This window comes from Tamandua tetradactyla, chromosome 16, assembly GCF_023851605.1.
Source record: "Tamandua tetradactyla isolate mTamTet1 chromosome 16, mTamTet1.pri, whole genome shotgun sequence".
NCBI classification, from domain to species: domain Eukaryota; kingdom Metazoa; phylum Chordata; class Mammalia; order Pilosa; family Myrmecophagidae; genus Tamandua; species Tamandua tetradactyla.
The window spans coordinates 63370204-63392023 of NC_135342.1; the positions used below are offsets into that span (position 1 = coordinate 63370204).

Below are 21820 nucleotides of genomic sequence, written 5' to 3' on the forward strand. Positions count from 1 at the left end.
GGAAAGCGGCTAGAGAGGCAGGCTTTGCGGTTGCCAGGAAGCGGCTGACGACTGACTTCCGCTTCCGGCGACTGGGGCACGAGGATCTGTGTTTCGGCCGAGCGGAAAAATGCGGCCTCTGACTGAAGAGGAGACCCGTGTAATGTTCGAGAAGATAGCGAAATAGTAAGAGCTTGCGGGGTGAAAGAGGGGAATGTGTGCATGGTGGGGAGGAGAGTGGGTGTGCGCCTGTGCTAGGACAAGTTGATTGCGGCGCCGTCTCCAGTCCTCCTTCTGTTCCTAGCATCGGCGAGAACCTTCAGCTGCTCGTGGATAGGCCCGACGGCACGTACTGTTTCAGGCTGCACAACGACCGGGTCTACTACGTGAGGTGAGGCGGTGTTGGGCGGGCAATCTGTGCCCGGGTGGGGGCCAGGGTCCCAGCCGCCTCCCCTGACCGACACCTTCCATTCGCTACCCTTACGTCAGTGAGAAGATCCTGAAGTTGGCCGCCAACATCTCCGGTGACAAGCTGGTATCCCTGGGAACCTGCTTCGGGAAATTCACTAAGACCCACAAGTTCCGGTTGCACATCACAGCTCTGGATTATCTTGCACCCTATGCCAAGGTTTGTGGATGGTTTTAGTAGCCCCTCGGGACGAAGGAAGTTAAGGATGAGGGCTAGAACAGAACTAGATTAGGCAGTTTCTCTCCCACGGAGTCTAATAGACAATGCCTTTTGGGTCAGCGCCGTAACATAGAGGTGTTTGTGGGTCTTATTGCTTTGGGTAGTAGTGCGGTGCAGCTGATTAACTGTAGTTAAATCTCGCAAAGTAGAACAGCCTGTGGCAAGCCCAGCTCAAGATGAAAAGCAAATAGGTAATTGTGATGAGGGAGGGTAGTGGGATCCAGAGAAAAGCTATTAAACTGTTATGGGAGAGGTTAGTTGTAGAGTTGAGGAAAGAACCTGTTAGCAGTTATGTTCAGGACATGAGCAGTTTGAGGGATGATGCTATACTTAAATTTTTTTTTCCTCCTTAAAATCTTTTCTAAGAAATTAATCACAATTTCAGCAACTAGCTTAACTGCAGGTATCTAAGTTAGCCTTTTTGTATTTTCTGGATTTTCTTTCCGTATAGTATAAAGTGTGGGTAAAGCCTGGAGCAGAACAGTCTTTCCTGTATGGGAACCATGTGTTGAAATCTGGTCTGGGTCGAATTACTGAAAATACTTCTCAGTACCAGGGAGTGGTGATATACTCCATGACAGACATCCCTTTGGTGAGTAGAAATGGTAATTATCTTTACAAAAATGAGTACCTTTTTATTCAAGAAGGATGCATTTTCGCACTGTACTGAAAGGCTGAATTCTCAGCACCTTTGGAATTCCTCACAGGCAAAATCTGTATTTTTTTTTCCATCCTTATTATTCTCAGCCCTCAGTATGTGCTTATTGAATGATCTGAGTGAATTGGTGTCTCTTCTCTTGAATCCCAGGGTTTTGGGGTGGCAGCAAAGTCTACACAAGACTGCAGGAAAGTAGATCCCATGGCGATTGTGGTATTTCATCAAGCAGACATTGGGGAATATGTGCGGCATGAAGAAACACTGACTTAAAATGGAGTCATCGCAAGGACTTATAGCTGTGTGGAAAGGCCTAAATTTGTTTACTGTGTCTCTGTAGGTTCAACTGTTGAACTGTACACTCTTCAGGGACTTCTTACTTTAATATTCTCTCTGTTACTGGTGAATGCAGGCTGAATTCTTACTATACAGAAATGGCTCAAAAATGGAGTTTGGTTTGTGTTAAGTAGAATGCCGTGTTTTGTATTTGAATCAGAGAGCTTCTTGTTCTGAGTTAACAGGTTCTAAATATTTGGAACTTAGGATCAGAATAGCTTATTGTTATCTGTGATAACATCTTGCTTTCCCAACTCATGATAACACAGTAGATTTTCTACCTTATTTATTAATATTGTGAAAGAAAGATATTGCTGTAGCAGAACACTAGGCCATATCTGGGGTTTTACATATGAGATTTAGCTAAATTTCAAGAGAAATTTATTCTGCTCTTTTACAAAAGGGTAAGTGCTATGTAGTGTGGGAAAAAGAACCCTGGATTCAAGCCTCCGTTCTGCCATTTATCAGTTTTATGCCCTGGAATGAATGAGTTAACTTTTCTAAGCTTCATTTTCTTCTTCTGTGAAAAAATCAGCCTTGACTGTCTACCTAAGAATGGTTTTTAGAATTAGACATCCTTGATTGTAAAGCCTCTAACGCAGTACCCCAATGAATGATGGGTGTTCAATAAATGGTAAAAATTATTTTTATATAGCATATTCTTGAGTATTTCTGTTACTGTGAGTAGGGTTTTAGTGAGTATTTTTGGTTATCTTGGTTTTTATAAGCTGCTTTCTTGATCTTTTTTCTTGTATGTATGATCCCAAGCTGAATTTTTTTTTCCATCATTTTGATTTCATAAAACATAATTTCTCTTATGAACTTTTACTTCTCTGGCCAGATGGAACAAAAAATGCTAGGCGGAGACCTTCACATAATTCAGCTACCTCTTCCTTTCCCATGCCTCCAAAAAATTATTTTTAGATTAAAATATTTTTGTAAAAAGTTAAAAACATTTTAGATATACAAATCTCAAAAATTACCTGTACTGTAAAACAAAACAATTTATTTGATAAAGACACTGGTTATTTTTAAATGGCAAAGGTGACACCTCTGAAAACTCTGAGAGTGCAAAATGGCACTCTCCCAACTCCTATTTTTATATGCAAGCTCTAACAAGACTTCATTCCATCTTTTTCAACTCTTCTGCTTTCTAAAGTAAACCTTCAAATACTGCTGAATGGTGAACCACATTTTGATGACAGCATTTAGTGCATGCTTAAGAAGTAGCAAAGTTCAAAACTTTTACATTGTTTTTATTGCCATTGTGCCTTTGTAGATGAGGGTAATAGACTGAAAATTTAATTTTCCAATAGTTTGTAAACTAACTTGTTAGCTTCTACCCCCAGAAAAAAGCCAGGGTGTTGTAATCCCCCTAGCTTAATTAACATGTTGGCTTCCTTTTGTCTGTAATTATTGGAACATTAAAGAGACGCTTCAAGAAATATAGCTGCAAGATCCCAGAAAGAACAATGACAAGGCTCTGGGCTGTTGACCACCAGTTCACATAGTTATAGTTTGATTGGAGAAGGAAAAAATCAGCCATTTTCCTCATCCGAGCAAAGTTGTAGTACCGCCACATGTGGAAGATGTTGTTCTGCACCTTTCGTGTGCTTTCCTATGGGAGAGAAATGAAATAAAGAAAGGTATGCCCTCCCCACTTCCAGTATCACCTGGGTGCTTATAAGGACTAACTAAATTATCTGGAAGTTGATGGTAAATTAACAGTTTTGCTGAATATGAAAAAAAATGGTTAGGAGTTTACTTTTTTTTAAAGCACTTTTTATAATGAAAAAACTACAGTGCTTTAAGTAGAGAACTCTTCCAGAGGATTGCTAGATGTAAACATGTAGTCAGCACATCATTGCCCTTTACGGGTAATATTTTTTAGTTTTCTCTGTATGTGCCATAAGACGGGGTGGCAAATTTTTTAATATTTTAGGCTTTACACATCATATGATCTCTTGTAACTATGCAGCTCTGCCACATATAGGCATATGGCATATAGCCATATATGGTATGCAAGGGAATGAGCATGGCTGTATAAGACTGTTTTTAAAAAGGCAATGGACTTGTATATATCACAGGACAATATCAAGAAAGTGAAAAGACAACCCACAGTATCAGAGAAAATATTTGTAAATTATATCTAATAAAGGTCTAGTATCCAAAACATGTAAAGAACTCTTAAAATTGAACAATAAGAACCCAGCTTTTAAATATGTACAAGATCTGGATAGACATTTCCCCAAAGATTTCCAAAGAGTGCCCGATAAGACGTTCAACATTATTATCATTAGTGAAATGCAAGTTAAAACCACAATGAGATATTCATGCCTGCTGGAATGGCTATAATAAAAAAGACACAACATGTCAGAAAGGATGTGGAGAAACTGGAATTCTCATACATTCCTGGTGAGAATGTAAAATGGTCCAACTGCTTTGGAAAGCAGTCTGGCAGTTCCTCACAAGGTTGAACATAGCTACTATATGTATGATCTTACAAGTCCACTCCTGAGTATATATGCAGGAGTAGTAAAAACATGCCCACACAGAAATTTATGTTCACAGCAGCATTATTCATAATAGCCAAAAGGTGAAAATTCAAATCTCCATTAACTGATGAATGGGTAAACAAAATGTGATAAATCCATACAATGGAATATTGGTCAGCCATAAAAAAAAAGGAATGAAGTGCTAATGTATGGTACAATGTGGATGAACCTTGAAAACAGTGAAAGAAGCCAGACACAAAGGGCAACATTTCATATGATTCCATTTATATGAAATGTCCAGCATAGGCAAATCTGTAGAGACAGTTGCCATAGTTAGAGGGAGGGGAGAGATGGGGAATGAATGCTAATGGAATGAGATTTCTTCATGGATTGATGAAAATGTTCTGGAAATAGTGGTGATGGTGACTGCACAACCTTGTAAATATTATTTACATATTATAAATACCACTGAATTGTACTTTAAAAGGGTAAATTTTATGGTTTGTGAGTTAAATCTAAGAAAAAAGGAGGGACCAGATATGGATTTCAGCAGTCCCAAACCATTTAAGTATTAAAGGATTCAAATCCCCTTGCGTGTTTTTCACTCAAATAATATTACTCCCATAATTTTAATCTTTCCTCCACGGATCTTTCTCTCCCACAAAATCCTTTATTACCGTAATTGCATCCAGAGTATCATTCAGTTGTTTTCTTTCACTTTTCTGTTTGTGGTCCATCTCGGGTCCCTCATAGAAGACTCCAAAATTGAGGTATACTTGCACAGAACCAAAGTGGTTTTGCTGATTTCTTAGGCAAAGCTGATAAAAACCTGTAGGAGTCCATAGGTCATTACCAAGTTTTTGGTCTCCAACCCTTTAAGTCTCCCCTAAAGATATTTCTCCCAATTTTAATTTGCTACTACATAAAGTACCTTCCTTTTACTTGGGAAGTACAAAGATCTGATTTTTGACATGTCAGACAATTTTATTTTACAAAATAGCATAATATTTTGCCAAATATTACTAAATTCTATGCTGGGTGGAACACAATGTTTTCTCCTTTCAACCTATATTTACCACATCTCTTATTAAAGAACTCATTGGAAGACTCAGGTTGAACGCATGGTTTTTGCCTGTTCTTTATACAAATTAGAGCTGAGGGGATGCCCTCATGAAATTAGGAAAAATGTTGATGCATTGTGAAAGAAAACTATCTTGCTGGAGGTAGACTCCCTCCAGTGCAGTCTGTTATGGCATGCTGGTACTCTCAACTGCAGTTGCCTCCTGTGTGTTTAAATGTAGAAATGTGCAGAACAGGTTTTGATTGTCAGATTGATTGGAAAGCACTACTGGCATGTAGGGGCCAAGGATGCTAAATACCCTGTAGTGCTGAATATCTTGTGCCACACAATAAAAGGTTGTTGGTCAGTGGTACCCCTATTGAGAGATTTTTTTTTAGTATGTTTTGCTGGTAAAGAGGACAGTTAAAGGATAACGTGTTGTCTAAGGTGGGAAAAGGCTCTGTCTGGCTAATTCTATTAGAAATTTTCTAGTTCTGGTGATTTTCTGATGATAATTTCTGGTGACTGCTTTTTATGGTATTTCACATGACCATCCATTTCCTTTTGTTCTGAATGTGTCTTGGTAACTGGCTCAAGTATTCTGATGACTGTAAAGAAATGCTACCCTCACAATAAATTTATGAAGTATAAATTTATATTATAATTGGGTCTCTGTTTTGGTCTCTTTCCCAGAATATAATCATTTGGAGATGATGAGATTCAAATTGAGCTCCGGACTGATTTATAAGGATTTGTTCAATTTAATTTTGTTTAAAATTGAACTCTGGGCCTGGAGACCCTGCTCCCAAAATGCTAGCAGACTGCTACTTGAACATTCCTGGACATTAGCACTCTCCAGGAAAACTGTGGTTGGTTAATGGTGTTGAAGGCAGATTTTTTTTCTTATCGGTTTATCCTTGTATGGAAAAGCCAGCGTTTTTTATATTTTTCAGGTACTTAGTTTCAGCACTTCCTTGTTATTTCCCAATTTGATAGAAATGTATGATTTTTTATAATAGCTAAGATGAGAACAGACCTGTCTCTTTGGTAGAGAAGTTAATCTGGCCCCGAACATTCTGGGAGGTGTCTATGAGGAAACCCTGTGGGGTATATGCAGTGGCAGCAATGTGCCGGTCATGTGACATTCCCAAGGTCCGCTGAACCTGCCAAGATACATTAAAGAGGGAGAAAAATCCTTGCTAAATTACCAAGAAGCCAGCTAAGTGGCAAGATTAACATCCCATAATCATCAGCATAGTCGTCACCCATACCACCTTCTGGAGGGTTTGGAATTGAACAGAGGACTGGTTTTGGCTGTCAAAATGATGGGGGTGCAGTGGTGCTGAATGTCCTGTTTTGTTAGAAGCACTGTTGTAGGGTCAAGAATTGTCTTGCCCAAAATGCCAGTGGCGCTTTTCAGCTTTTGGCTCAGAGGACAAAGGTACAACTTTCTTCCATCATCACACTTCCAGATTCATCCATCACCAGCCACTTCTACCATGCCACCCAAGTTCAGCCTGAAGCAGCTCAAAGTCATGTACCTGAGGTGCACAGGTAGGGATATCAGTGCCATGATCAGCCCCCTGGATCTGTCCCTAAAAAAGGTTGGTGGTGACAAACGCCAAGGCAACTGGTGATTGGAAGGGTCTAAGGCTTTTGGTGTAATTGACCATTCAGAGCAGACCAGCTCTGATTGAGGTGGTACCTTCTGTGTCTGCCCTGATCATCAAAGCCCTCAAGGAACCACTCAGAGCAGAAAAAAACAGAAAAGCATTAAGCACAGTGGAAGTATCAGTTTTGATAAAATTGTCAACATTGGCGGACAGATGCAGTACCAGTCTTGAGCTAGAGAATTCTCTGGATGCATTTAAGAGATATCTAGGGACTGCAGTCTGTGGGCTCCAATGTTGATAACTACCATCCTTGTGATATCATAAACACATCAACAGTGGTACAGTGGAATTCCTACCTAGTTAAGAACTACAGAGGAAAATATTTCAATAAAGGATAATTTGATACCCCTTCTCTCCCCAAAATGCCAGTGATACCCAGGGTTGAGAAAGATGTGTCTTGGGCAACATAGCTGGGTTATATCGGTTAGGTCTGTATTATTCTTGGCCATAGAGACCTTGACTGAACTTGCTTGGTTGTTGAGCTCCCTGGTGATAACCCAGAGTTAGGCTTATTTACTGTCTGAAAGCCGGTGCCTACTCCATGGGCAAGCCATGGACAACCCATATCCTTGATAAGGCTAGGATATGAGCTGACTAGTAGCTCCTGTTCCAGTAGGAACTTAGAGATAAGAAAAGCTCTGATAAGTGAATTTTAAGTTACAGGAGAATGGAATAAGATCAACATAGTCTATTACCAAGGAAACAAAAATTAGAAAGCTAATAGGTTCTAAGATAAAGAACAAAGGAAAACAGCCTCTGACTTTAATATTGAGCTCACCTTTCTTGGGCACTGTGGTGTAAAGCCGCAGTATGGGTAAAAAGTACTTGGCCTTTGAGGCATTTTAGAAATTCAGAACCACTGAAGGATATTTTAAATGATGTGCCTTTTCCAACACAATTCAAATACTAGAGTTTTAATATGACTAAGTAATGTGAAAAAATTACTTTCTAAAGTAAATAGGATTGTCTGGAGCAAGAAGCCTCATCCCAGAGTTTCTAACTTGCCAGAATTATCCCTGAAGACAGGAGAGCAGATGTTGCTACAAATCTTGCTATCCCACCTCATTAATTGTAGTTTTCTTTTAAATCTCTAGGTCCATCTCCAAAGTTTAGATCTGACTTTGTACCATATTTATGTTTTAATAGTTTAACGTATATATTCTCTTCCTTCTCATGCCCAAGACTAAGTAAATTTGGTTATCTTTTTAGGAAGATGTCCCACGACTTTGAGCAAAGTTCCATAGAACCCAGTTTGAGAAGGCAAGCCATGTTTTAGCTCCCATCATTATTCACTCACTGGGAGTTTCCATCTAACTGCAGTTCTATTTCATTAGTAGGTGGGGAATCACTGCATAATAAAGACCGAGAATCGTGTTTTGGTCTAAACCATGACCCCCTTTACAGAAGGATTAAAAAACACAAGTCCTCAATATGGCCAGAGGAACCCATGTACCCACCTCATAACTGAAATAGAAATAGCCGGTTTGATGAGCAAATTGCCAAAAGCATTCTGTGACTCCTGGTGGTATCATGATGGCAAAGTCATATCGATCAGCTCCACGGAAGAACAGCTGGTCCCCAGACCCACTTAGGGGTTCTGTCTTCTGGCTCCTAATAGAGGCCACTAGGCTAAGAACCACCAGCCCAGACCCAAAGAGCAAAGGAGACATGGCTGCTTTCTGGAGACTTCCCTGCTGGTGTACTACTTGCTGCCCAGTGGAACCACATAGTTCCAGCTGCTAAGGTAATCATTAACTCCACAAGTCACATTTAGGCCAATTTCAGGGTCACATATAGATATAGAACTGGCATGATACTCCCATGTTTGGCTCATAAAAAGTTTTTGCCTTCACCTCAAAAACTCAATGACTTAACAAACTTACTTTGTGGGTACTAGGTAGAAGCTATGTCTCAGAATAAATATGTCCATCCATCGTTTTGTCATTTTTCAGTTCTTGCTTCTTGGAAATAAAACATTGGTTAATTTTATCTACAACCATTTAAATACACTGACAAAAGTTGGCTGAGGAGTTGTTTTTTTTCCCTTCGTGTCAAATTGCTAGGTGACACCTAGTGCTCCTATAAGAAACATGGGGCAACACCTGTTTCAATAGATTTCTTTCTGCCCACCGCTACGGCTTAGATAGCAAAGCACATTTAAACATGTGCAGAAACAAATGGATGAAGGGTGAGCAACAAGAAACAGTGAGTGGGCAAACCCTTCCAGATAGTTCTCATCTGCTACCTTCTACCTGATAAATTCATCTGAAGATCTAAAACTCACTTAGACTATTATTACATTGTTCAAAGGCTCAATCATTCTTCTTGTATCCATTTCTTCAGCACCCACAGAGGGTGGGGGAGGAGGAGGCTCACTTAACACCCATTAACTTCATGGCAGGCACTGCACAAGGAGATTTGCCTGCCTTTTAGAGGGAGGCATTATTATCTCTAGATGAGAAAACTAATGTTCAGAGATTCAGATGACTTGCACATGGTCTCACACTACAGCTGCAGAACTGGGGCCCTCATTTAGCAGCTCATGCTCTTAACCACAAGAACAGAATTCTGAGAATGCCTATTAAATGTTATTATTTCAGTTATTTCTTAACAGACTTCAATAAGTGTAGTTGTTCATTTCTAAGGCTAGATGACACCCGGTACTTGGAGACGGTGATTCTGTAGTCTCATAGTGAAGATGGGTGGGACTGGAGCCATCACTCAGCTGACAGCACAGGCACACCCCATCCAAGGTTCCCAACACTGCTGGATCACAAACAGCAACTTAGGGTCATCAAAACAATGGTTTGTTCACATTACGTTTTATAAATCTGTATAAATGGTAAGCATGATTTTATGTTTGTATACATTTCAGTAACAGTATGATAAAAATAACACTGAAGTTATGTGAAAATAAGTGTTAATGGATCTAAGCATACCTCAAGTTTGAAAAATACTAATTAGGAATTTCTTCCCTAAGTACATAACAGTTTTGCCTTCTATCTAGAACATCATCTAACGATGTGAGTTAAGGGGGAAAAAACTTCTGGTTTCTAATACAGTTTGAGGGAGATCAAAATTAGCTGCAACAAGAAAGGCTGCTGGATCAAGAGGAGATCAAGTTCTCACCTCACTGTGATTTATAAAAGCAAGAGTACTATGTGATGATATTGTGAATTGCTGAGTGTATGTGTTGGGAATGTTTGTGTTTCTTTCTTGTAATTTTTTTTTTGATTAATAAAAAATTAAAAAAAACAAGAGTAGTGCCAAACTCCAAAACACATAGTTGAGAGGTAATAAAACTGTGTGAAGTTCTAACATGTAACTACAGGATGAATTTTAAAACTTTAGCATTTCTTTAAACCTCGCCTCCTACTCAAAAATGAAGAGGGGCAAATTTTTTCATTCCCCAAAATCTATATAAGGAAATGGACAAATTAAGAAACTTTCACATCATCTGTTTGACATGGCTTCCAAGGATTACAACATCCAATAGAGTCTGACACCAGCTTCTTGATCAACATAGTTCAGCAGAGCTTGCTTGACAGTTTGCTACCCAATCTGGTGACATATACTGTGCTGCAATTAAACAGCTACTTAGATTTGAGAGAAGCAAGACTTTAATGAAGAATGCTACAAGTTATGGACAAGAATTAGTTCTCATATTTTAAAAAAAGATTACAGAAAACACTATACTGAAATTTTTTGCTAAAAAGACAGTCGTCAGGGATATCCGAGAGACAGCAAGCACAACACAGTACAAAAGGAGAAGGGAATGTTGAATTCCAGTGCAAGACACTAACACAGCACAATTAGGGAATCAGGCAGTAGCAACCATTTCACAAAGAATGGAAATAGGCATTTATATTCGATCAGGGTTGGGTTTTTTTTGTTTTGTTTTGTTTTTAAAGCTTTAAAAGTCCAGCATAAGGAAAGGAAATTGAGAAGGGAAGATTTGGAAAGAGTGGGGAGTGGGAGGCTAAGCTTATCTATAATCACCATTTACCAAAAAACACAGTGGTTCAACCACATGGGAGGTGTGCCCCGCAATGAAGAGAAAATGCCAAGGCAGTCAGGTCTGGGTGTGAATGTCACCTCTGGCTAAAAACGACTGATTCCACAAAGACTGGTCTATCATCAACTTGGGCTCAGACGAAGTTCCTTTGCATTTGCTTCAGAAGACCAAAGCTTTACCCGGAACAAGTTTACTCCAAATAATGCTCATGTTGCTGGTTTTAACAGGTCATGAAGTCATATGTGGCTCCTAATAGATTCCACCATTTCCTAGCAGAAGGTTCTACTGATTACCAGGACTTTAAATTCAAGCAAATCACTACAGAAGAGAAACATTAATGATGTCCTGGCACTATATAAGCTGTGTGCCTGTCATGTCTGCCAAGGACATGGGGGTGGGCTTGGCTTGGCTTGGCTTCATCTCCAGCAGCACTGAAGTGGAACTGGGACCTCCCCCACATGGAAGGAGGTTGCCCAGAATTCTCATTTCAGCTCAGCTTCTGAAATAAACACCATACTATCAGGGGCTATTATTAGAAACCGTGCTCCTGTTCATTCTGTAGAAATGAAAGCCTGTTTTAGTTGATGCCAAGTCGCTTCATGGTCCGCCAGCGATCCTTAATCATCACAGCTGTTCGGTTAACAAATGGGTAATTTTTAGAAATGGCAGCCCAGTTTCCTTCCCCATATTTCTCCACTCCAGCCTTGACCCACTCGCTTTCTTCTACAGTCCACTTCTGCAAAAGAAAACCAGAAGACTCATGACAATCTGTCTGGCCACTTACTCATGCTTTCTCCAATATGCTGAAGAGAGAAAAATCTTAACAGAATAATCCGAACCCAAAAGCAGGGTTTTAAACTATGACAGAGATAATCAAGTTAACACTGTGAATTTGTCATTTAATAGATTTCTGATGTCCTGTCATTTCACTTCTCTGTTCAAAACTTCAAATATGTATATTGTTTATAGTTCAGAAAATGCATCAGTCCTCTTCTGTCTGCCTAGATTTTTCTTTCAAAACTATTACTTAAAAAAAAACACTATTACTTTAACTTAGTTCATTTTATCTGAAAATCTCAAAATAGACTTTTACAAGGCTCATGGGTAATCTATGCCTATGAGATGTGGGAACTTATCTCTGTTCCTTCCACACAACTAGTATCAGAAAAGAAAATTTCAAATTACCTGCTTTCTTGTCATACTGGTTGCAGTGTCTTCCTCTGGTGCTGCTAAAAGAAAAACATTAAAAGGAGACTATTTTCAGAGTTCATCTTTCTCTACACAAACAGCAAAAAGAAGACATAGTATGTTACCAAAAGGAAAATTTAATTCAAATTTCACAAATATAGAGAAGTGAAAGGACACCCCTTTATTTGCAAGACACCAATCATTTTACCCCATGGGAATCTGTACAGAGCAAGCATTTTACAAACAGGCATTCAATAAACATCTGTTAATGATGGTGCTCAGTCTCTTTAGTAAAACCAACATCACTTTCTAAAATTACTGGGGGACTGTGGAATTGACAGTTTTCATATAGATATATATACAGATATATAAAATCTCTTGCTAATCACCGCTAACCTCGCTAACCACTGCTTTTAGGTAACATAGTTTTATTGATTCTTATCAGAATTTCCAATTCCTGATCACTTTACCTAAGAACAAATTGGTTTGGTTTCCTAAACAAAAGAATGACAGGAACAATTATTACTCCCTATTCCCACAGACCATGCAAGATCTACTCAAGTTCCCACTTCTCACCATAAGGATAAGAGATAAAGCCTCAAAACACGTGCACCAAGATAATTTCTGAAAAGGCCAGACGAGTACAGGAGGGTACACAGTATAAAAGACATGTCATTAAAAGCCAACAAGGGCTGATTAAAAAGCTGCAGGAAAAGGCAAAGTTGCATAAACATGTAACTTGCCAGAGTGTCTGCCTCAGCAGACATCACTGTCCCAACAATATTTCCTAAACAATGGAAGAAGGTGGCTCAGAAAAAGGGATACTTATAGGAGCAGTTTACTTATTTTAAATTATAAAGTTTTTCATATTACAGTGGCAGCAGGTTTCTAAAGTTGACAAATCTGTGTTGCATTAAAAGGGGATGTTTGCTAGAATTTTTATATCCTGCTGTTTTAAAATATTTAATGCTGTTTGGTTTTTTTTCCCTGTACTTTTTGTCTCATCTTAATCTTGACAACTATTGTTATGTCAGTGAAGGTGCTTTTCAGGAACAAAACCTTTAGGATCGGCCACAGATTACTGTCATCTATGTTAAAAAGTCTATAGAACCCCCAAAATTGAAGTTCAGCATGTGGATATTTTCCGATCAAATGCAAATATGTGGTGGGAGAGATTTCAACACAGTGCTATGAAGTTTAAAATTAATTAAGGAAAAGTAAAGTTATTGATCATAGAAAAAATATTTCTATTTACAAACTGGTAAGAAATCTTTTACTTAACAAGAAATGCAAAGAATGATCATATCTATCTTTTCTAACAACAGCAACCAAAATTAAATAACACAGCATTTACCAAAGTACAGGAATTTTTTTTAAACATTAAGTGCTGCTCTGACAGTCTCCATTGTTTTAGAGTAAAGAACAAAAAAATTGACTCCTCATAAATCAAAATGAGGTTAGGAACTTAGTACTTTTTCTAGTTTGAAGAAACATGTGACAGTAACACGTGTCTACACTTCAGCAAGAGTCAAGGAGACCAAGGAGAATCTCCTGGCTTACCCTGAACTTTGAACAGTTCATCCTCTTCCACCCAAGTTTCTTTTTCTTCAACTCCATTAGAGTTGTTCCACTTGCCTTTGAGTACTCTGAGGGGAAATTGAGAGAACAAGGTGTAAAAGAAATTCATCTTGGGCCAGCCCACATTCTGACAATTCACGTGCTGCCCTATATTCTTCCCTACTGCTCTGGGCATGTTTGAGGTTTACCCACACTCACAACTCCCAGATCTACATACCCTTTTTCCTGAGCTGGCTTGACATGCTCACCTAAACATCCCTTAAATTCAGCACTGAATCCATCATTGCTCCCCCTCAAAATCTATTTCATGGGATTTGTTTTAAAGGTCTCAGCATTCTTCTAGCCAACAAACTGCAGAGCTGCTAATTCCTCCCTCTCTATCATAGGCATGCCCTATTTCTATCTCCAGATTGATCTCCTTTCCCTTCCCTTCCTTTAGTTCAAGCCCATGGTCCCTTTTTCTATTATTATGCTAGCCTCTTAAATGGAGTTTCTGCCACTAGCTCCTTCCATTTCAAAGCTGCTACAACTGTTCTAAATTACTACATCCCTCCTGTATTCTGTGATGGCATCTCACTGCCTAAGAAATGAAGCCTAACTGCCTATATGGGGAATCAAAACCATCCAGTCAATCTCCCACCACTAATGGCTCCTCTCCCTACCAACTCCCTCACCACACCCACAACCATACAAATAGCAAGGCCGTACTGCTTTCCATCTTCCTCCAATAAACTTCACTTTCCTGCCTGTATACTGTTCCCTCTGCTTGGGATTCCCTTCCCTGCCAAGTGAGATCCTACCCATCATTCAAGGCCATAATTCTCAATGAAACCTCCTCTAAACATAAGTCTTCCCCAACAAATACCAAACGACAGCCCCCCACCCCCACCCCCACCCCACAGCAGAGTACTTACACTTCATTCAAGAGCCATTTTATAATGCACCCCTAACTACAAGCCCCTCAAAGGCAGGGGTCACATCTTTGACAAATATATCCCAAACACCTAACAGTAACACATACCCTAACATGAGCTGGAGAAATATTAGCTAAACTATTACTGGGATTATCAAAGAGCTGCAAAAGAATTATACCATCAAAGTTTAGAGTAATAAGTAGACAAGAACCCTTCCTGTGGATGTAAAACAAAGTATTATGATATAGCCAAAAAATAGTCCCAAAGCTTAAAAATAATCCAGACCCCAAAATATCAAATGAAAATCAGTCATTTCTAATCAACTTTTCCTTAAGCTACCTGAGTTTTCTATGAAATTACCTAATCAAATGGCTGAAACAAATAGTGAGCTATTTACTTTACTTTGTTTTTAAATTGAATCATATCCTCAAAATGTTATTTCTGATAATTTTCTTAAGACAAATTGAAAAAAACTATGAGGGTTCTTCCTTCTCAGGATATTAGTTTTGTTAACTATGTTCAAATAGAAGACAGGCTGGTTACAATTTAAGTTTTCTATCTCCTTAGCTAAGTGCTGAGATAAAACTGATTCTAACCTATGTTCTCTAGCCTGTCATTTTCGTGTGAGTAACTGTCCTCTCTTCCTACATACAGCCCTTTCCAGTCACTTTAGTACCTTTCCCTCCTCTGAACTCTCAGCACTGATTACCCGTACAGATGTTTTGGTATTTATTTTATACTGCCCAGTGAAGTCTTTCAGATGATGGTACTGAGTTGACTGTCTCTCTCCTAGCTTCTCAGGTCATAAGGGGCTGAGATCTGGGTTCTAATCTTAACAGTTAGGTAGTTGTGCAACCCTGGGCATGTCAGGTTACTTCCTGGTCTTCACATTCCTCACTGGTCAACTGAGAACTTGAGCAATGGTCTAGCCCTTGTCAGCAAACTACCCTGGTGGCTGCCTGTTTTTGTCCTAAATATAGTCTTTACATCCTTAAAGGATGTTAAAGAAGAATATGCGAGAGAGACCTAATGGCCCAAAAAGTCTAAAATATTAATCCTCTGGCCTCTTACAGAAGTGTTGAGCATCACCCCTTAAAAGTGCAAGAACCAAGAATGATTTGATTTAGTAAAAAAAAATATATATCTCTTAAGCACTTGTTCTCTGCAGGGTACTATGGGAGATACAAAGATCTTAGTCCTGGCTTCTGCCTTCCAGGTGACATACCAGTGTCTACCTTTCCCTCATTTCCCTTAGGCCCATACTCAACCAAGAATGATTTGATTTAGTAAAAAAAAATATATATCTCTTAAGCACTTGTTCTCTGCAGGGTACTATGGGAGATACAAAGATCTTAGTCCTGGCTTCTGCCTTCCAGGTGACATACCAGTGTCTACCTTTCCCTCATTTCCCTTAGGCCCATACTCCTTACCTGGTAGGAGTTTTCAACCCCCCTCCCTCCTTTTCTGCAGTACAAAGATGTCAAAAGCCCTTCAGTGGTGTTTTATCAGTCTTCAGATTAGTTGCATTAGAATTATCTGGGGCATACTTAGAAAAGCAGATTCCAGACCACCCCCATCCACCCCATTTTTGAATCCAATATTCAGGAGCCTGGAAATGTGTAATTTTTAAATATTCACAAGTAACTGTGATATGAAGCCTAGTTGGAGAACCTCTACCCAAGAGAATAAAAGAGAAACTCTAGTTCTGGCCTATCTGCCATCCAGAGGTCTCCTTCCATTTCTCTTCTGTGTACTGTATTCTCCTACCATACAGGTTATATAAACGTATTCTTCATATACCCAGTATACTTGATGACCTCCTCTCATCCATTTAGATCAGCTCAACATTTGCTCCTTTGCAAGGTGTCTCCATCTGCCACTCTGCCAAGCTGGCTCAGGTCTTACTACTGAGCTATCTCAGCATCTCATGAGAGCTGCCTTTAGTGCAGGATCACTAGGCTTTGTCTATAAAGGGCTAGATAGTATTTTCAGCTTTGCAGGCCACACTATCTATCACAACTATTCAACTTGCCTCTCAATTAGCCCTTGTAACAGGAAAGCAGCCATAGACAATATGTAAACAAATGGATGTGGCTGTGTTCCAATAAAATTTTATTTACAAAAACAGGCAGCAGGTTAATCTGGCCCAAGGGTCATATTTTACTGATCGCTGCTTTAGAGTACTCATCACACTTCATAACATACCCTCAGTATATGTGAGAGATGAGTATGTCTGAGACCTTCACAAATGTCACATTTACAAAGACCACCATAATTATGCACTCTCCCCACCAATTTCCTCATCCATTAGTGGGAGCAATACCTACATTTCACAGGATTGCCGTGAGGAGTGAGATCTGTATCAAATGAGAATAATAAAAGTGTGTCAAGCTGTACTTGCTTGCCCGTTAGCTATCCCATTTGCCAGCTAGTTACTTCCAAATTTAGGTGCACTCAGTGCAAATTTCTGCCTGAGTATATACTACTTATCAGATACCACAATCCTTCCAGGGTCCTCACACAGATATAGTACAGAGAAATGGTACAAATGGCAATGACTGGGAGCTCAGGAGGTGGGTCACTTACAGTAGTGGTACCCAGGAAGCATTCAGAGAAGGCAGAATTTTAAGAGCAATAGCTTGGTGTGTGTGCTGTACAGGACATGGGCTTTGTGTCAAACTGGCTTGGAATAAAATCCTACAGCCCAACTTTGCCACTTTGCAGCTGTGTGACTTCAGGCAAGTTATTAACTTTTCTAAGCCTTCCTCATCTATAAAATGGGGCTAATATATATATCACCTCACAGAATGAGGATTGTAGAGCTTCAATAAGATAATATGTGAAAGTGCTTGGCTCACAGAAAACACTTAGTCAACATCAATTTCTCTTCCCTTTGAAGGACGAATGGGATTTTGACAAGCAGTGATGAAAGGATGATAGTCCAACTGTGGGGAATGAGAGGGACAAAAGTACAATTGTAGAAACAAACACAGCAGGTTCCACAAAAAGCAAGCAGACCAGTATGCCTGGAGGAAGGATCCACAACAGGGCACAGAGAATAGCAAACCTTGAAAGCCAGGTTAGAGTCATGTCATGGGGAACAAAATTTAAGCATTCTAACCACTACCCCACAGAACCTAGCAGAGAATGTGTGAGATTAGTAAATGTTTACTGAATTTGCTAAGTCTCAAATGCTTAAAAGTGCAAAGCTATAAATATTCATCCATCTCTTTTAAGGACTGAAGTATAAAGTAGCCCAATTCAAAATTTCTTTTAACAAATAAAAACTAATATTAAGTAGACAAGGCATGTAGAAATTTGTTAAAAACGAAGCCAGATGAGTAGAGGGCTTTGAAACCTTTCCATTCTTACTCATGCCCTAGTATAACACCCGGAAGCCCACATTTGGGGCTTCAGAATTGACAAGGATGGCCACGTTGTCATTTCCCATTCCTGAGTCACATTCTACCAGTCTGAGCAAGCCTTGGTGGTGAATAACTTAGCTGATGGTTAACTTCATTCACGGATGCAATACTAGGCCCAACCAGGACCACCAACCAGCCCAAAAACTGCTACAAAAAGGGTCTTCATACTTGGGATTCTTCTCCCCAGGGAGAGGTTGGTTGAGAGCGGTGGGCTTGGAAGGTGTTGCCGGAATGACTTCCTGCTTAGTACTCTGGCTATCCTCTTCCAAAACCAATCTGCTTATTGTCATGCGCTTGTTCTTGGGTTGAAGTTCAGAGCCACCCTCAGCAGGGGCTGAACTTTCATTATCATCTTTTCTCAGTCTCTTGTTTTTGAGGGCTGGTGATGGTGGGAACGCCTGATTAGGAAGTACCAGATCCTTCTGGTCCAGTTTTGAGAAAACTGCCTCAGAATCCTGTGCACCAGACAGAGCCTTGAAAGCTGCTTTCAGTGTCATAATTCCAATGGTGGTTGGAGTATTCTGTAGCTGCCTAAAAATAAAACATACAGAAATCAGTTTCATGACTGCTGATGCTCATCCAAATAGCCACAGCTTTTTCGAAGTGTGATGCTTCTATAGAGGACTTCTCAAGTTAAAAGACTCTTCATAAAAAGAAAGAGTAAGAGAGGCTGTCTTAACACAACATGTATTTATGAAAGTCTCTATTATTAACATGTGTAAATAGAGGTTTTAAATATGAGTGATACACTGGATTATGGAGTTTAAAATTCCATGTAAGAGAACCTTAAAGGAACTATATAGCCTGTGATACTCCCTTCAGAGGCATGTTTAGCCTATGTGTACGTGTAATCTAACCTTTCTAGTTGTATGGATCAAAGCAATGTTTTCTTATGTAACTCTGAAGAGTGTTTAACTACAAGTTCACCTGGGCAAACAAATGATGACGCAGCAATCCCACCTTGAAGTCTAAAGTCTTCTTCCAGTTATCCCAATTCATCCCTCATGACAGGAGTAAAAGACTGGTCTCCACTCTGCCCCTTTCTCCTACTAGATACTTATGAATGGGATCTTAAGAAGTCTCAGAATAAGAAGCACAACACATTGTCTTGGAACAATGAGAAAATGCCTTTTAAAAATAAACTTATGTTCATTTATCATTTAGAATCGCCAATATGCTTTAAGCAAAAACTGTTAGGAGTAGGGCAAACAGGCAGCTTATAGGCCAAACCCAGCTGGCAGATGTGTTTTGTTGGCCTAACCTTTTATTTTTGAAGTTGGACTAACTGCCAACATTTAAAAATTGGGAAATCTCACATAAACTTGAAGAATCAAAGTCTGGTTATCCCTAGACAAAAGCAACCATCACGTGAAGCTGAAAAAGCATATCCTCTCTGGTTCATACAGTCCCACACTTTCAACTGTCTTATCCTAGGCGCGCTTCCTGCCTTTACATTTCCTGCCAGGCCCCTCCAAAACATCTAAATTTGTGCCCCCTACTTCAACAACTGGTCTTGAGAATCCAATTTACAGCTCTGAACACTGCTTCCTGAATATAATAAGAGATCAGGTATTCACAAGGAAGTACTGCATAGATGTGGGCAAGGCAAGGAGTGGGAAACAGAGAAGGACTTTACGAAATAGCTAGTCAGGAACTCCTCAGGGATTCTAGACATCTTTCTTCAATATTCTTATTTCCCCAAGGTGTGCCTGTATCTTCCACAGTGCCCTGCATAAGTTGCCATGGGGAACTGGTCCTACTTTTGGAAGACTACCATGCCTCCAACTGACTACCCCAGTGTTTCACCAAAGATCACAAGAGGGCATCCCTCTCACCTTGCAGGTTCTCTGAGTGGCTTTTCCACAGGTTCTAGTGCTGGCTGTTTGTCTTCCTTCACGGTACTTGAGGCAGCAGACTCAGATTTCAGAGCCTTTTTGGCCATCTTGGAAAGGAAGAAAGTCATCAGGAAGAGGAAGCCACAGAATTTAATTAATTCTCTGCTTCTTTCACCATGAACACATTCAATATGCAAACAAGTTCACTTACAAATCCAATCTAGGCATAAACTGGAGGATGTAAAAAGGGAGAGACCTTTCACGAATTCTCTCAAATTTCTTCCTTCTCTCTTTAGTCAAAAAAGGCTCAGTTTTCTATACTAAAGGAGATCTCAATTTGAGTGGTATTAACCATCTTGACATTTTTAAGAGTTCTTGAATCTTTCATACACCAAATGATCACATAATTTTCTATGCCAATTCCTCTTTTTTTCCATCCTTCCATCCACTCTAATCCCTCATCAAGCTTCTGACTCCCAAGTTCCCTTTAGCATCACATACAAAAAGTCAAAAATATTTTTTCAAACTTGGAATGACTAATAAGTGTTTATGTCAATGTGTTTTAGTTTGTATATAGTTTTATGATTGTATTTCCACAAATATGTTTTGACTTATTCACAACTCTTGAAAAGTCTTACCTGTACCACACAAAGCCCCAAGTAGACCCATCCTGTTGTAACTCCAACTGCTCATTCCCCTCCCTGACTTAAGTATTATACATTTCTAATCAATCCTAATATCATTCATTTTCTGATATGTATATCTGCAATGTATACTGTCTTAGTAAGGAAAGATCTATCCTCACATAAAGACAGTGGCAGGTTATTATTTTCCAGTTACCTGGAATTCAGAGGAAAGGATCTCAGACCAGGCTTGAGTATTCTGACACTTCTACCCTGAAGATTATAAACTTCTTGCTTTTCAGGTAATTTGAGATTTACCAAATTACAGCTAGATCATTAGTACTATCCTAAATTAGATCTATTGAATATTTTCAACACTTTCAAAAAAAAAAACACAAAAACACCCCTCACTGAGTGTTATCTTACTATCATAGCCCACCACCTAGAACAGCCCGGGTTCTAATTCTTCCGCAAGCTATCCACAGCCTCAGTGCTTCCATTCTTTAGGTTTATCTCTTTGATCCAATTAAAGAATGTCTTCATTAGGCCTCTTCTGACCTCATTCTACTTCTAGTCATACCTATTTTCCAAGGCCATGCCGTCTTCCTGGTAACAAAACCCCATCATGCCACATCTACCAAACTACTCTTTCTCCAAAAGCTTAGCTCAAGTTTCACCTGGAGTGAATGTATTCTCCTTTATGCACAACAGAGTAATTACTGGTAAAGGAGATAAGAATGGGAAGCAAGGGAGACCAGGTTAGTTCTATTTGCCTTTACCAAGGTCTCTGCTTCTGCATACGTAAGGCACTGTACTAAGGAAGACAGGAAATGTAATTCGAAGTCTTTTTCACACATTCATTATTCTCACTTCTGAGAAGAGCTGTCCCTGTTCTAAACCCCTGCACATTCCCAAGGCCACATCACAGTAACGGGAAGACCCACCGTGAGGAGGTAGGGTTCTGTGTCTTCCAGATGGCTCTCCAGGAAGCGCAGCATCTTCTGCTGGAAGGTCTCATAAGAAAAGTTCTGGATAACAGGGTGGGCCAAATTCTTCTCACGGATTATGTTCAGGAGATCATTTCTCAGCTTCTATATAAAGGATCAATATTTATATCATAAGAAAGGAGAACTCAGTAAAAAATCAATGATGAAGGAACTCTATCAAGACTGTGACAGTGCTACCAATGGAAACCACTGGTACACCCAGAAAAAGAACAGCTCAACACAAAGGATTGGTCAATAAACTATAGTGCATTTCTGGAGTGATGCAAATGTTCTAAAAATGATCATGGTGATGAATACACAATTATGTGATGATATTGTGAGCCACTTATCGTATACTTTGGATGGAGTA

The 21820-nt window shown here is 39.5% G+C and overlaps 3 protein-coding genes across 6 annotated transcripts in view; 1 reads left to right on the top strand and 2 right to left on the bottom strand.

Moving 5' to 3' along the window:
* Positions 1–29: 29 nt before the first annotated feature.
* NIP7 (nucleolar pre-rRNA processing protein NIP7) overlaps positions 30–21820 on the top strand; it is a 27501-nt gene continuing 5710 nt past the window's right edge. Inside the window, exons 1-5 of one of the 2 annotated variants that reach the window (XM_077132859.1) lie at positions 30–165; positions 284–370; positions 469–607; positions 1119–1259; positions 1476–10144. In XM_077132859.1, the coding sequence (XP_076988974.1) occupies positions 110–165; positions 284–370; positions 469–607; positions 1119–1259; positions 1476–1595 (543 nt within the window). In that variant the 5' untranslated portion in view covers positions 30–109 and the 3' untranslated portion in view covers positions 1596–10144. Of the gene's footprint in view, positions 166–283; positions 371–468; positions 608–1118; positions 1260–1475; positions 10145–21820 lie in introns of those variants that run through there. The other variant, XM_077132860.1, reaches the window with a different exon arrangement.
* TMED6 (transmembrane p24 trafficking protein 6) lies at positions 2898–8624 on the bottom strand. Its single transcript, XM_077132858.1, has 4 exons — positions 8344–8624; positions 6250–6376; positions 4831–4982; positions 2898–3276 (listed from the first exon to the last, which is right to left on the bottom strand). Exons 1-4 carry the CDS (start codon positions 8554–8556, stop codon positions 3043–3045), a joined length of 726 nt encoding a protein of 241 aa, XP_076988973.1. The 5' UTR covers positions 8557–8624; the 3' UTR covers positions 2898–3042.
* The window catches only part of TERF2 (telomeric repeat binding factor 2), a 22596-nt gene continuing 11264 nt past the window's right edge, over positions 10489–21820 (bottom strand). For 2 of the 3 annotated variants that reach the window (XM_077132857.1, XM_077132855.1), the window contains 6 exons: positions 21409–21555; positions 19842–19948; positions 18175–18537; positions 13650–13735; positions 12087–12130; positions 10489–11637 (listed from right to left, as the gene is read on the bottom strand). In XM_077132857.1, coding sequence (XP_076988972.1) covers positions 11479–11637; positions 12087–12130; positions 13650–13735; positions 18175–18537; positions 19842–19948; positions 21409–21555 — 906 coding nt within the window. In that variant the 3' untranslated portion in view covers positions 10489–11478. The remainder of the gene's footprint in view (positions 11638–12086; positions 12131–13649; positions 13736–18174; positions 18538–19841; positions 19949–21408; positions 21556–21820) is intronic. The other variant, XM_077132856.1, reaches the window with a different exon arrangement.

Bases quoted from the DNA above. Each gene is read 5' to 3' on its own strand.
- TMED6 (XM_077132858.1), bottom strand. From the start codon at position 8,556: ATGTCTCCTTTGCTCTTTGGGTCTGGGCTGGTGGTTCTTAGCCTAGTG. The intron at 6,377-8,343 runs GTGGGTACATGG...GTATCTTGGCAG, and splicing joins ATTTCTATTTCAGTTATGAG to GTTCAGCGGACCTTGGGAAT. The intron at 3,277-4,830 runs GTAATAAAGGAT...TCTCTCCCATAG, and splicing joins ATACTCTGGATGCAATTACG to GAAAGCACACGAAAGGTGCA.